This window comes from Lasioglossum baleicum, chromosome 4, assembly GCF_051020765.1.
Source record: "Lasioglossum baleicum chromosome 4, iyLasBale1, whole genome shotgun sequence".
Classification (NCBI taxonomy): Eukaryota; Metazoa; Arthropoda; class Insecta; order Hymenoptera; family Halictidae; genus Lasioglossum; species Lasioglossum baleicum.
In genome coordinates, this window is record NC_134932.1 from 9,012,996 (window position 1) to 9,027,651 (window position 14,656).

The following is a 14,656-nucleotide window of genomic DNA, read 5'->3' on the forward strand; positions in this document are numbered from 1 at the left end:
GTATTAGGTTGTAAAGAAAGAAATGCAGGATTTAAAAGATAAAAAACAATTTTATTAAAAGCAATAATATAAAAATTAATTTTATAGAAAATTTAATATTGTTTAATAGTAACATTAAATTATTATGAGAATTGGTTTTAATATTATTGAGGGGAATAGTATTAAAATTAATATTTTTCAGAGAATTTAATATTATTTAAAAATATGAAGCTGTACATTCGTTGACACTTCCTTCGCCCCATACTTCGTTGATATTCCGAGCCGCTTGAGCGGCACTTCGGCCCAGTTTTCAACTCATAGAAAAAAATAATGCGAAAATCGCGTTTTAACATCCTGAAGTAAAAGCTAAATAATTTAATAAAAATTTGAATAAAATTAAATATCGAAAGCATAATTAAATAGAGCTTAAAACAAGCTTTAAAATGTCATATAACTCATTAAATTGAGGTAAATATTTATTGGTATAAAATTGCAATTAAAATAAAGGAACAAAAATCCTGCATTTCTTCCTTTGCAACCTAATATTATCGAGAAATGGGAATGCGAATCCCGCACCCTAGCAATCCTGGAAAAAGGAGTCTACACACTCGAGTGATGACTCAGACTCACTACTAAAAATTGCTACATTATTATTTAAAATATTGTTTAGACTATGTATTAACCCGTCGCCTTACAATATCGTGTCTGACTCATGATGAAGATTCTGAACAGATTCTGATAAAAATGTATGTTAATAATTTCCTTTAAATCGAAATAAAATTCTATTTTAAATTTGTTGATATATACAGCTATATTGGAGAACATGTAGGCATACAATTTATATCAATATTCTCCTTTTGTAGGAAATTACGATCTACAAAAAAGTTCTAATCACTGAAATCGTAAAATAAATCGTAGAGCAAGGGGTTAACTATGTTAGTATCCAATCAATTACTAAACATTTAAGTATTGTACGAGGTATTATATCAATTAAATATTCGTACAACGAAATCAATTGATATAGAATGGAATTATTCTAGGTCGGAAGAAATGTTTAACTTTCCGATTAAAATAGCTTCGAGTGCAAAGGGTTAATATTCTGAAAATGGCGGAACACTGTACCAATCAAGACCTATTTACATACATAACACTAACCGTACCACGACCGGTCAAATGAACAGTTTCATACTCTTCATTTTTCAATGAAGCCGTTAAGAGATGAATGATTATTTCATACCTGAAAATAATGTTTCGAGGGTTTGCCAAGCTATTCATTTTTGTGACTCGCGATTGGCGATTGCAGACCAACCGAAATATACTCTGGCGAGCGGTCCTCGACCTGCCATAAGGTCCTCTACCTCTTCCCTCGGTCGTTTCGATTTTCTTACGTACATGTAACCTGTTTTGTAAGTTTAATTTCTCTCAGGAGTTTCACTCGATCAGATATTATCTCTCCGTTACTTGAATTTCTTTTGAAATTACCAACTTCATTCTCTGAACTGTAGAAAATTTTATTTTCAATTTTGCGCCGCCTCCGAAAAGATTGTATTGTATTTAAGTTCGTGTGTGTATTCACATAAATGAAATGGAAAGTATTTCATACTTTTTAGTGCATTTTTTTAGTGTGCTTTTTCGAAGTCGGTTTAATTTTTTTTCATAAAATTTTTTTATTTCACAGTTTTTAGTGGAACGAGCAGAATTTGTAGAACACCGTAGGACGGTTTTTCGGTCCTATTGGTTATTTGCAATAAAAACCGCAAAGAATGAAAAAATGCAGAATTTGTTTTCAAGGGACCTAACATATGCAAAAGGTTTCGTCCTGATTGGTCCATCCATCTCGGCGTAATCGGTGAACATACATAGAAAAAAAGCGAAAAAAGGCACATAGAGAATACAGATCGAATTGAGTAACCTCCTCCTTTTTCGAAGTCGGTTAAAAATTATTTCACACCCATTAATATGCTTTTACATTAACTCCAGACGCAACATTTATCTATATATTGAAAGAAATCAAATCTTAAAAGCAAATTAAAAGTAGCTACCTGGACATTAAGATAATGGTTAGGTAATATAAATTAATAGCTAATAAATTCAATGGCTCGATGTATCGGTTGATGAACGATCACTTCCTTAATTCAAAGTCAAATATTTGCGAGGCAAATTGTACAGAATATTAACGTGTAGGACGTTCAATCGGCTCATGAATCCAAGTTGGACTATGATAACGGTAATCGCTGTACCATAGTGCGGCCACTGGCTATATTTTATCGCGAATTTTGCAATTTACATATCAGTGGACTTTTCAAGACTTAGGGTAGCTGTATTTGCGGTACCATGCTTCGATCGTATTTTATTTGAATATTATTTCTAATTTATCATGAAGAATAATTTTATGGAAGAATGATGTGTGTTCTGAGTACAATTTCTACACTTCTCATATATGTATAAAACCGTCGACACAAGTCTTTTTATATTTTATCCCGAGCCTTTGCAATTTACATTTCAGTGGACTGTTCAAGACAGGGTAACTGTACCAATTACTGCAGTATCATGCCTCGATCGTACCTTATTTGAATATTATTCCTAATTTATCATGAAATAATAATTTCTGTGGCCATTTTATGGAAGAAGGATGTGTTCTGAGTGCAATTTCTACATTTCTCATTTGTAAAACCGGCGACAAAAGTCTTCTTATTTTACCGCGAGCCTTTGCAATTTACATTTCAGTGGACTGTTCAAGACTTAGGGTAACTGTACCAATTACTTCGGTGTCATGCCTCGATCGTACTTTATTTGAATATTATTCCTAATTTATCATGAGATAATAATTTCTGTGAGCATTTTATGGAAGAACGATGCGTTCTGAGTACGATTTCTACACAAATCTGTGGTTTTCCACGATTATACAAAACAATGTTTGCTATTTGTCCCTCAGCATTTTCATTCGACGAACTCATTCTGTAGATCCGATGGAAAGCATGAAGCGACTATAATGCTCATGAAATCCGGGTACAGTAGAACTTCGATTATCCGTGCTAATTAGGATTGTTCGGATAATACAACAATTACTTAGTTTCAGTGCTGAACCTTATTGAAGTGTGCAGTAAATCGTGTAGCGTATGGGTTGGTTTAACGCAAACTAATTCTTTGTGGAAAGTATTCAGACGATAAAGAATTCGAACATCAGAGGCCCGGATAATCGAGATTCTACTGTTAGTCCAGTCAATGAATGCTCATAAGGGGGGTGTAGCGGGAAATGGAAGGAACACAATTTTTAACTTCGGGACTTTGTTTGGACTAGTTAGGAGGTAAACATACTAAAAGTCCCTTGTGATCGGGGTGCAGGGGGGCACGTAGACGGTCCCCTTTTTCGATTTTTCGCTTATATCTCGGAAACCGTGTGTCCTAGCGATAAGACCATTCTATATAAAATTGAAGCTGACAAAATGTGCCATAAGATTGACTGCATTCAGTTTTTCGCTATCTCGCATAGTTTCCGAAATATTCGCGCTCAAAGTTCACTAATTGTGAAAAAGAAATTTTTGCCTCACGTTTTTTGCCTTATTTGACTAGCACAAATAGTGAACTTTGAGCGCGGATATCTCGGAAACTATGCGAGATAGCGAAAAACTGAATCGAATCAATCTTGTGGCACATTTTGTCTGCATCAATTTTGTATAGAATGGTCTTATCTCCAGGACGCATAGTTTCCGAGATATAAGCGAAAAATTGCGAAAAAGGGCGACCTTCTAAGTGACCCCCTGCACCCCGCTTACCTCCGAGGAGTGGGGACTTTTAGTATGTTTACCTCCTAGCTAGTCCAAACAAAGATCCAAAGTCAAAATTGTGTTCCTTCCATTTCCCTCTACAACTTTTCGTTGACTGGACTAAGTATGTATATGCATACATATATTCGCAAACAATCAGGATAAGTGCTCGCCAGTTCTGACGTCGTGGCACGGCACGAAACTTTCTGGTGAGCGCGCTCCGTGACGTCGGGAATTGCACGCCAAGATTTCGCAAAGACAGCTAATCATTAGGTGGCAGAACAAAAAGGACATTGTGAGTGAACGTTGCATCGTAGGAAGCTTCCACACCACGCGGAGAACACGATCGAGGAAACTCTGACCGATAATTCGCTTATCAAAATCGGTACGAAGCACTAAAAACGATTACTTCGCGTTATTTAAAACAGCAAGGCTGCGTTCATTCGGATTGTCATGTTCTATTTCTTCGAGAATATTTAGACTTTGCGTCCGATTTGATGGAAAGGTATTTTTCACCATGATAATCCTTATACAAAATAAAATGTTTATACATAATTTGCAGGGAAATATGGAACTAGAGAAAAATTTATTTCTTGTATATAAATAATTCTAATCGCTCGAAGATAATGTCTCGATATTTCTGTATTCTTTAAATTCTTTCATTGTTTTACTTTGTAAATGATAGAAGAGAACAAGAATTCGAAATCTTATCTCTTCTGAAGTTTCAAGAAGCGTTAAATAATGATGCAACACACGAGAATGAAAATGAAAATACGTCGCGGAGAATTCTCCTCGCTCCATCCCAGATGGCAAACAGTGGATATGTATTCTCAGTGTGCTTGAAAATTAATTAGCAAGACAATCCTGAGAAACTCAACTCGATGACTTAATAGTCTTTGAAAAATGAAAGATGAACAACCGAATAAATTTTACTGCGGATTGTTATGCAAAATGGACATTTTCATAGTCGACTGTGAGAATTTCTTTTAACAATTCTTTTCGAATCCATTAAATATTATTGTAGTTAAGAAAACCCGGAATAAAGGTAACAGCGTGTCCTGGTTACGCGTTAGCTTCCGTTTATTTGATAAAAATATTATTTACATTGCACAGCTATATATATATATATATATATATATATAATATTTATATGTATGTATATCACTAGCGTCGTTAAAAACGAATGAACAATCAGTTTTTCTGAAAGCTCTTTCCACGACGAAGGCCTTTTGAGAAATGAACAACCAACTTTGCCTCGCTTCGCTCGATAAAACAACCTTTCGATCTTCCTCGTACAGCTTGTGCGAAACAACGCTAAATTTCGTATTTTTTCAAAGATTTCTGAATGCTCGAGACTTCCGTTCACAGTTCGATTGTGCAAAACAATTAATTCTTTCAGATTACGTTCATGGAGAGTGTGAACCTGTTTACACAGAGCTTCACGAGCGTTTCCATCGTTTCGTAAAAAAATGACTTCTCGTTTCGTTCTCTCACCATTTTGGAAAAATACGGCCACCTCGGAGAGCAACTGTTAACTTAAAAAACACGTTGTTGTCTATCATTATTGGAAACTTTATTAACAGTTCACATCAAAACTGCAATCATTCTTTTTAATCGTTGACGTATTTTCCGAGGAAGGCGAACTGTAATTATGGAAAAAGTATTAAATTTCGTAGTGTTATTGTATGTTGTGTTGATATCCAGGAAAGCTTTTTCCAATTTTTCTGGGTGATAAAGAAAGAGAGAAAAATATGAATCTAACGATATGGTTATGCGAAATGTTTCTTCCTCGGGCTATCTAATAGTTTTCCGTAATGATCAAGAGTTTTTCTGGCAATCGTCCTGTCCGGAGATATAACGAGAACAAAAGAAACGCTCGCGTACACCGTGCCAGTGGACTATATGTAGAAACCTCAGTGCAATGACGACAAGTGCTCGAAACCAGCGATTTAAAAAGAGCTTCCAGCGAAGGGGACGCACTCCCGACGAGTGAAACGAACATAAGAAAACGATGCACTTTTTGCTCAATTAATCAGTCCGAGAACACGACACCGTACACTACCTCTCAAAATTATTCCATCGGGTACGATACCACTGATTCGAAGCGACAAAAACAGAACAGAAGTGAATAAAAGACAACGCAGCTTGTGTATAATTGTTGTTTTATCATCTCTCCAATTACATAGGTTGGCTCCGTCACTTCATCAGGCGCGACTCTTTGTGTCCCAAAATATTATCTCGCAAACAAATATACGATGACGTCGCACAGTGGTCCGGATCGAGAAATCCAGTGGCATTTCGTTTCCTAAATGTCCATGGACCTCGGAAATGAAGAAATTAGTGATAAACATTGAAAATTGGACATTTGAAGAATTTATTTTTCACGGTAAAAAGCCCTTTAGTATTTAATATTTCCTCTTGCTTATTTTTTAAATTGAAGAGCAGACTTTCGTGATAAAAAATCATGCCATCTATTATTAATTAATTGTAAATACTTAATAAGTTCTTTCTATTTAAGAGAGTATGTCTTTAAAATTTAGCCGAGTTTAGATTTCTAGCACACCTTTAAATAATCCCACAAGAATCATTTCCCTCCGCTTCCCACTTTGTAAGTTATTTTCTATCTTAATGTGTTTAATAGGTATAAATGCATAAAATCGGCTATCTATATAGCTATAACAAAATGTCTCCGAATTTCTCGATCCGGACCACTGTACGTTGTCATCTTTCCAGGATTGTTTCCAATTCCTCCCAAACCTCCCTTCCCTTTTTACCACGTTCGAAATACTTCCGATTGGTATATCGTGGGGGTAAACTTTACTTTACCGGACTCAAAATTATATAGTATACCTTTCTCCTACGAATTATGATGTATTTGGTAGGTAATCCAGTAGATTTGTACCCGGCGCGAATGTAGATCGAAGTTTCGAATCTCTAGGATCAATAGTTGAGGAGCTATGACCGCTTAAAGTTGAGCATTTTTGACAGTTAAGTTAGCCCCCCCCCCCCCGACCTAATCCTAAGCAAGTCAGTAAGCGGCGTGCGACCGTCACTACAAACCAATATGGCGGCGCCTTTACCTGTCAAGAAACTGGAAATATGCTCAATTTTAAGCGACCATAGCTCCTCAACTATTGATCCTAGAGATTCGAAACTTCGATCTGCATCCGCGCCGGGTACAAATCTACTGGATTACATATCAAATACATCATAATTCGTAGGAGGAAGGCACAAATTTTGAGTCCGGTAAAGTAAAGAGCAGCCTATCGTGGTACTATGCGACTGACTGTTCGTATTTCGTATAAAAGTTTACGCGTGTTTTGTTGACAAACGGTTGTATCATTTATCGACGAAATTGTATCATTGAGCGGTAGCGTACAGTGTGCAATCATTGTGAAATCATTAATTGAAAGTGAAACGAAAGAGAATCATCATCGAGACGGATGATATATCGTTTAGCGTTGCGACATGGTATGCATATAAATAGCAATAATCACGTTAATAGTGTTAATAATACTAATTGTAATGGATAAATCGGTGTTACTGTTGTAAAACAACCACTAAATGACACACACACACACGCACGCGCGCGCGTGCTCGCATACACACACCACTGTACAACGCGATTGCTTCCGGAAGTACACGGAAGCAAGATCGTGTGTTATCTGGTTCCGGTGAGACAACGTTCTCTAATAAGGTACGGCTCCCGTGTTCATCCTTAAGTACTGAGTACAAGTTTCATATTTATCGTCGTTACGAGCCATTATTATTGTTAATTATTTGTTTATACGTTTTACATTCAGCGCCAGCCACTGTAAACACCGCGATCCATTTTTTCCGATTTCATTCATTACGTTCCTTTACACCCCCTCCACAGTTCTTCTTCTTCTTCTTCCACGACCGAATCATGTCGCATTATCGCTCATTTGCCAAAACAATGTCATAAAACAAAAATCATAATCATTTCAAATCTTTTTAACCTCTTGTCCTCTCTCGATTTGCAACTGCTAGTCGCCATTCAAAATTGCTGAAACTCGCAATTCTTCTCGTTTAAAAAATGTTCCGATTCAATGTAAAACCGCATCAACACTTATTTTCCCTATAAAGAACTTCAAATTTTATTATATTTTGTAGGATTGATTTTCTGGACTGCGAATTTCGTCTGCATTTATCTCGAGAACTCTACATAAAGAAAATATTGCAAGATGCTTGTAACCGGATTTTTGTTTTCATTGAAATACGATGAGGTTCCAGCAAAGAAATTTTCATACAAATTGTCTGCGTCGATTGCAAGAAATAGAAACCAAATAGAATGTTATTTTGCTATAAATGCATAAAGATCCGCAGTCTAACGACATTGAATTGGGTCAAAAGTATTCTCCAGAGCCGGTCCTTCTTTATTACTAAAAAACAGTTGATTTGTTGTTGCAGCAGACGAGCGATTTTGTTTCGTCTTGGTTTGCCTTCTAATCGTTAAATATCGATATTATCAAAGCTACTCCGTTTTACGTTTTGTGTATAATAAAATACATTCATTATTAGTCCTGGACCACGTGAAATTTCGCATTTGATCCTCGCGCTTTAGGCACGAAAAAAGAAAGTATTATCACATGGATTACATACGGTGGTCGCCGCGTGACGTTCACGTTCGTTCGGTATGTAACGAAAAAGATAAAAGAACAACACCACCACTCTCGCGTATTACGGCCCACTTAAAAATATATCATTTGTTCCTCCGCTCATTTTGTAAATGCGGATACGAAACGTTTTCCATCTGAACGTGTGTACAACAAGTGTACGGGATACGGTGAACTCATCGACTCGCTTACAGCTTCTAGGCATTATAGTCTGTATCAAATTGCGTGGTCGTCCGTGATTAGGATAACTACTGCCTTCACCATAGCGCTAGACCACACCCATTCCACACATTGGCAACGCCCCTTTCGCAATTTACCCCGGACGGTTCAATTCTTAAAACTTGACCAATAAACTACGAACCTTCTGCATTAATGACAAAACTAGACGGGTACAATTAAAAATAGTGAAAAGATATATTATTTTTACCACACTGAAATTGTTGAAGAAAGAAAGAATTATTTGTTTGGCTCCTGTTGCTTACAATTGTGTCGCCCAACATTTTCATTTCGCATGAAGGCCCACAGCTTACTCAAGTCTACTGAATGAAGTAATAAATTCACACGATCCGAATTCTAGCGAAATCAGTCTAAACAAATCTGTACTTACATGAACATCTGCAGTCCAGTTATTATATTATAATAATTAGAGGAGCTTCTAAGAGCTTCATCTTGTTTGAGAGAGTTCACAGTATCCCTTTATACAGAGGGTACACGATAAAATTTTCGATCGTACGCGCTCAAAGTCATGGTAAAGATCACTGCGGTTTTCTTCGCCTGCAAATGCCTCGATTTCCATTTTATAATTCTACTGAGTAGCCTGAACGAAAGCGAACTCGTTTCCGGCGGTCGTACGCGATGACTTCCTTTTCGCAGAATACGTCTTCCCTTAAACGAATGCCATTCACATCTCAAGAACTTACACGACATCGTCCCTCCTCCAAGTAAGCGTAGCGCGTTCCGCAAAAATGCAAACTCTGTTCATCACAGCAAAGGGCATAGAACATGATAGATAGCGACACAGCGCGAACGAAAAAAAAATTCTAAATAGCGTATCTATCGTTGCAAGCGGATACACAACGCGTCCATTTAATACTTGGTTTTGCAACGGTGCGATTCGCCGCGCGTGGAAACAGTAAGCATCTCTGTATAATGTATCTATATATATTAACATCTCATCTATAAGCGAAAAAACGAGGATACTTAGCTGAACGCGCTAGAAACGAATTACATCCTATCCGGAGCTCCTATCAAGTTAATCAACCCTTCGCAGTACACGGTAGGAGAACAATGATTGAGACACATTATCTACTGGCGATTATATCATAATTTTTGAGAGTTCGCGGTTCGTGGCTAACGAGTTTTTAACACACCTATTAACAGTAATAGCTAGACAGCAGATTTTATGCATTTCTAACAAAAATGAGCGGATGTAATATAAAAGAAAATGATTAATTCTTTACAGCCGAGTGTTAAGCGTTCTGGTTTCTTTAAAATTAGACTGTACTGCGAAGGGTTAAGCCGACATAACCGACGGGTGTGTGTACTACTTCATAAATACACGTACCCCTCGCTGTTTATGCGAAATTGCCCTTTGCGCTCTTCCTGGGATACCCTGTACCCATTGAATAAACTCTAAACCGCGAACTGAACGTCGAAGAAACGAAAGTATTTCTTCGCCCGAAACGGGAACACCATTCGTTCGATGTGCGTCAAACGTATTAACAAACAAGACGATTTTTGATACGAGCGTTTATCATGATAGAATTTATCTCATCGAGAGAGAAAAAAACGAATTTCCGTCCCAGTTGCACGACACGCAAACGACTTAAATACAATATGCATCTCTAAAGTAGAACAGACTCAAAAACTCACTCGTATAAATGATAAAATATAGTGCGCATAAAATCCCTAACTCTATTAAATAATTTCTATTAAGCGCTTAACACGGTAATCGTCTAAAAACTAATTACATATTATGAATATAATATAATAGCATTATATTAACTTAATAACTTTATATACCAACAATGTGCAGTATCGTGATATAAACATTATACCGTGTCGTCCGATTCGTTCGACAGTGTACACGCAACAGTTTTGAACAGATTCTTCGATTAAAACACATCATGATCGGGAACGTTATTGTTTCTTTTCTTTTTCGGGGGGTAAACCGTGTTGGGTCGACTTTATCCTCGAAAAACGATGATACTTTCGATACAATTAAAATTACGTATCATGATACTTGACACAAGATAGATTGATAAACAATAGAAACGCAAGACCGAGTATCGTCGTTGTTCGAACATTTTACGATGCTATATTTGTTCTATGTATAGCCGATATGAATTAATCTCTTCGCGTATGAATCACGCTGTACACGTTCTTCGATAATTCTTGCCGCCAGCGAGTAATTCGCTTACGATCCTAACGGCAGGAATCATGTGAAAATGGTGCGTACTCCGACTTGAACACTATTAGAGTGTAAATTCCAAATATAAAAACTTGTTACGCATAATAAATTACAATTCACGAGGAAATCTCCGCTAATTAAAAAATGAAAAAAAACAACAGTTTTTACCATCTTTCTCGAGAACGTAAAAGAAAACGAGCGCCACTACGCGTATCGGGTGTACAACTATTTTACAAAAGTCTACATTACTAATCCTCACCCCCTTAATTGTTCTGGTATCACCGATTTCGGTTTTCACGAGTAACCGAAACTTTTGTCGAGTATCGTACCGTTCGATCGAATGTCCGCGGTTCATTAGAAAATTTATAATCAGTCACTTCTCGTACAAATGAATAGAATGTTATGCAGCCAGCGACTTCCTGGCCAGAGGCAATGGTCACGTTAGCAATGATTAAGTTAGTTAAATAACATGCGCAGTTACACTTTCGTTACAAGATAGCACGGGTGAGATTCTTTGGAGGAATTATTTCTCGGATGACGAGACGAGATCATTCATCGGGCGTCCTTCGCCGTTAATTTCTCTATTAATTCTTGCAACGGCGCTAATTCTCTTCTCTCGATCAAATTGAATTCCTGTCGCGCATAAAAACAAACGAAACTTAGAATTATTCTCTTAAATTTTACAGGATCAAGTATTTATCATTATTAGACAGCGGATTTTATGCATTTATGACAAAAATGAGTAGGTGTAGTAACAACAGTTGTAGTAATAGAGGTGTAGTAACAGTAAAAACATTAGAAGAAAATAAATTTCTATATCACTTCAGTTAATTGCAATTCAATTTTTATTTTGCATAAAGATCCACTGGCTAATCATTATTATGAAACTGTTTCTACTCATGATAATGTACGAGTATACAGGGTGGTTCCTTTATGTCATAAAAAATAAAGGAGATATTTAGATGGCTACATCTAGGTGAACCACCCTGTAGAATGGTAGCGAACACCTTGATTTACCTGAACGAAAAATATGAAGTGTTTGAAAGACGTGTTTAAATGTGCCTCCTCCCCTAACTGCACCACTTCGCTGAAGTGTTGATGGTAAATATGGGCGTATACTCTGAACAGTCGTTTTAATATTGTCTTTGCAATGGACAGAAAGTTTTTTGGGAAGGGAACACCTAAAAGATCAAGATCTATCGTTAGCATCACATTTCATGAAACAAAAATTTATCTAGCAAGGTAACATCACTTACCTATCTTCGAAGGAAATAATGTTTCATCATCTAATTGATCCTGTACCCAGGTCATTAAGTAGTCAATATACTTTGGGGCAGAGCATTTGATAGGTTTCTTGACGGTGTGCCCATCGGCCCAATGGTACTCGTATTTTGGTCCCGCGGACATGATAGGACAACTTTCTTCCGTGCAGAATTCTGTGATAGTGCCATATAACATGTTGATTTGATTGAAGAAATCAACAGCTGAAACAGTAAAAAAATCACATGAACTACTGCAGAGAATAAACAACAATTTATAGAATTCCTTTACATACTATTCACTGCAACCCATTCGTTCAAGTCTTCGCCCTCTGGGAGCATAACCGCCAGTCTCAAGTTTCCAGACCCTAGGGTGGCAGCAGCATGTTTCATCAAGTCATACTGATGGGTCCCCTCGGGGATGTTCTTCTTTGGCTTGAAGGTTTTTGAAGATCTGCTTCCACTTTAAAAATTCAAAAAACTATTTCAAAAATGTCCGAAAACAGTGTGACTTAACGCTCGCGTCAATAACCAAAATTTTCTGCGATGTACACTTTATAGTTTCGATGAATATTTCTATGCCTCAAATGTAAATGAACCCCTTGCCGTATTTTAACAAATCACAATCGTGATGAAGATTTTAAACAAAGTGTAACACCTTTCGCCTTTCTTTTTAAGTGAAATAAGATTATATTCGTTTGTAATCAATAGACCGCGGATTTTTATGCATTTATGAAGAAATTGACTAGGTGAAATATAAAACAGTGAAAAATTTTCAGGTGTAAAAAGCTATTACGGGATGAAATAAGTTTTTATTTAACTCCTGCTGCCCACAATCACTGCTGAACATTTTTATTTTGCATAAAGATCTGTAGTCTAGTAATCAATATTTAGATATTAAAATAGAATTTTAAAACAACAATACATAAACTTTAATTTCGAGTAAATCTTAACGTGGTATATCAACTTAATGAACAAGTTCCTCTAATAAGTATATAAAGCTGCCATAATATTTCATTTTATGTACTTAGTCATACAAAACATATAAATTTTCTTTTCTCTTCTACATGTTTGGGGATAAAGGTAAATCGCTGTAACTGTAAAGAAAATGTTTAAGACAAGTGGTTAATCTGTGGGATCATCTAAGAACAGGAAAATCTATGATAATCTTGCAATTTGTGCACAAAAATCAAGAAATTGAAAGTGAACACCTACATAGGTGCCTGGTTATTGACATAAGGGTTAAGAGGACTCTAATGAGAAAGTTTGATAACAGTGAAATTGGAGTTGAAAACACGTATTAACGGTTTATTTAGAGAAGAATGCATCGAGCATGGTTGGAAACCGAGATTGTTTACTGTTTACTAAAAGTTGCGTGTCGGTCGGTTCCCGATCAGGGCGTACGTGAGAAAATCGATCGATTTGAATCACGCGTGAGGTCCTCCACCCTGATCGGAGGCGCGTCGCGATGTGAAAAACGCATTTCTTAACGGAGATAACGAGTGTCTACGCGATAAAACTTGACGTATGACGAATACGGTGCGCGTGGAACGGAGTACGGGGCACGGGTGAAAGCGGCGAGAGAAGGAGAGGGTGAAGAAATCGGTAGAGAGGAAGAGGGAAAGAAAAAAAAAAGAAAAGGAAAAGAAACGATGATATTTTTTAAAGAAATTATGGTATCGCGCTATTTTTAGGTATCCACCGATTGGTTGATCGGGATGTGCACGAATTCGAGCGGAACGGGCTTGGAACCCAAATTAGCCGAACTTAGACGAACGGAAACTAGCGGAGGCGGTTTCTGTCAATATTTGCGACCCGGTTCTCCAAAACGTATTGCCAATTCTGTTCTACGTTGTCATTCGTTGTTCGTGCACAGTATTAACGCGACGTCGGGCCACCGATACGCGGAGCCGATTTATTTCTTCTTGTTTTGTTTCGTGAACGCGCGACAACGGGATCGCTGGACCGCGCTCACGGTGGAAAAGTCGATTTTCATTCGAAACGAGACAGGGAAAAAAACAACTTACAATAGGAAGCTCATTGTGCGGCCGTGCGATGACCTGTCGCTGATAGATTCGATTCACAGTTACGCGGCCGCACGTGTTGTCGATTCCCTCCGAGTCGCACGACACTATCAACTTCGAACGTAGACGGTACTCCTCGGTATCCACCATACACTCTTTCACGATTCTACAATAGACGTTTTGTCAACTGCCTTCTCCGTGATCACTCGACTTCAATCGTCCGCACTACCGTACGGTGCACGATCTCTTTGTATCCTGCCACGATCCCCGACGTGATCACAGAAACGCATTAAAGCAACGCCGGAATCAGGCGCTTAGTGTGCCCAACACTAATCTTGCGAGATCTCTTTTGGAAGTGAGATTCACCCTCTATAGACATGAAATATTTTTGTATTTTATTTTAGATGAATAATATTCAATGCGTATGCGGGTATAATAATATTCAGGAGGGAAAGTGAAAGTACTCACGGCCGGGGTTTTAGTGCCTCCTTTTTTTCGGTTTGATTGGCTTAGCATGGAACAGAACCCGCTTGATTTTTATCAAGTCTATGGTCATTGACGTCGGTGGCGGAACCACCAA

At 37.5% G+C, this 14,656-nt stretch overlaps 1 protein-coding gene across 3 annotated transcripts; it reads right to left on the reverse strand.

The window, feature by feature from the left end:
* Positions 1-8,125: 8,125 nt before the first annotated feature.
* On the reverse strand, positions 8,126-14,334 carry Mats (MOB kinase activator-like 1). 3 transcript variants are annotated; one of them, XM_076422662.1, is made up of 5 exons: positions 14,080-14,334; positions 12,349-12,515; positions 12,050-12,277; positions 11,811-11,974; positions 8,126-11,426 (listed from the first exon to the last, which is right to left on the reverse strand). In XM_076422662.1, the coding sequence occupies exons 1-5, from the start codon at positions 14,091-14,093 to the stop codon at positions 11,346-11,348; spliced, it is 654 nt and encodes a 217-aa protein (XP_076278777.1). In that variant the 5' UTR covers positions 14,094-14,334; the 3' UTR covers positions 8,126-11,345. The 3 variants fall into 3 exon arrangements, with proteins under 3 accessions (XP_076278777.1, XP_076278779.1, XP_076278778.1); XM_076422664.1 differs by lacking the exon at positions 14,080-14,334 and adding an exon at positions 13,755-14,058; XM_076422663.1 differs by lacking the exon at positions 14,080-14,334 and adding an exon at positions 13,411-13,737.
* Positions 14,335-14,656: the final 322 nt, after the last annotated feature.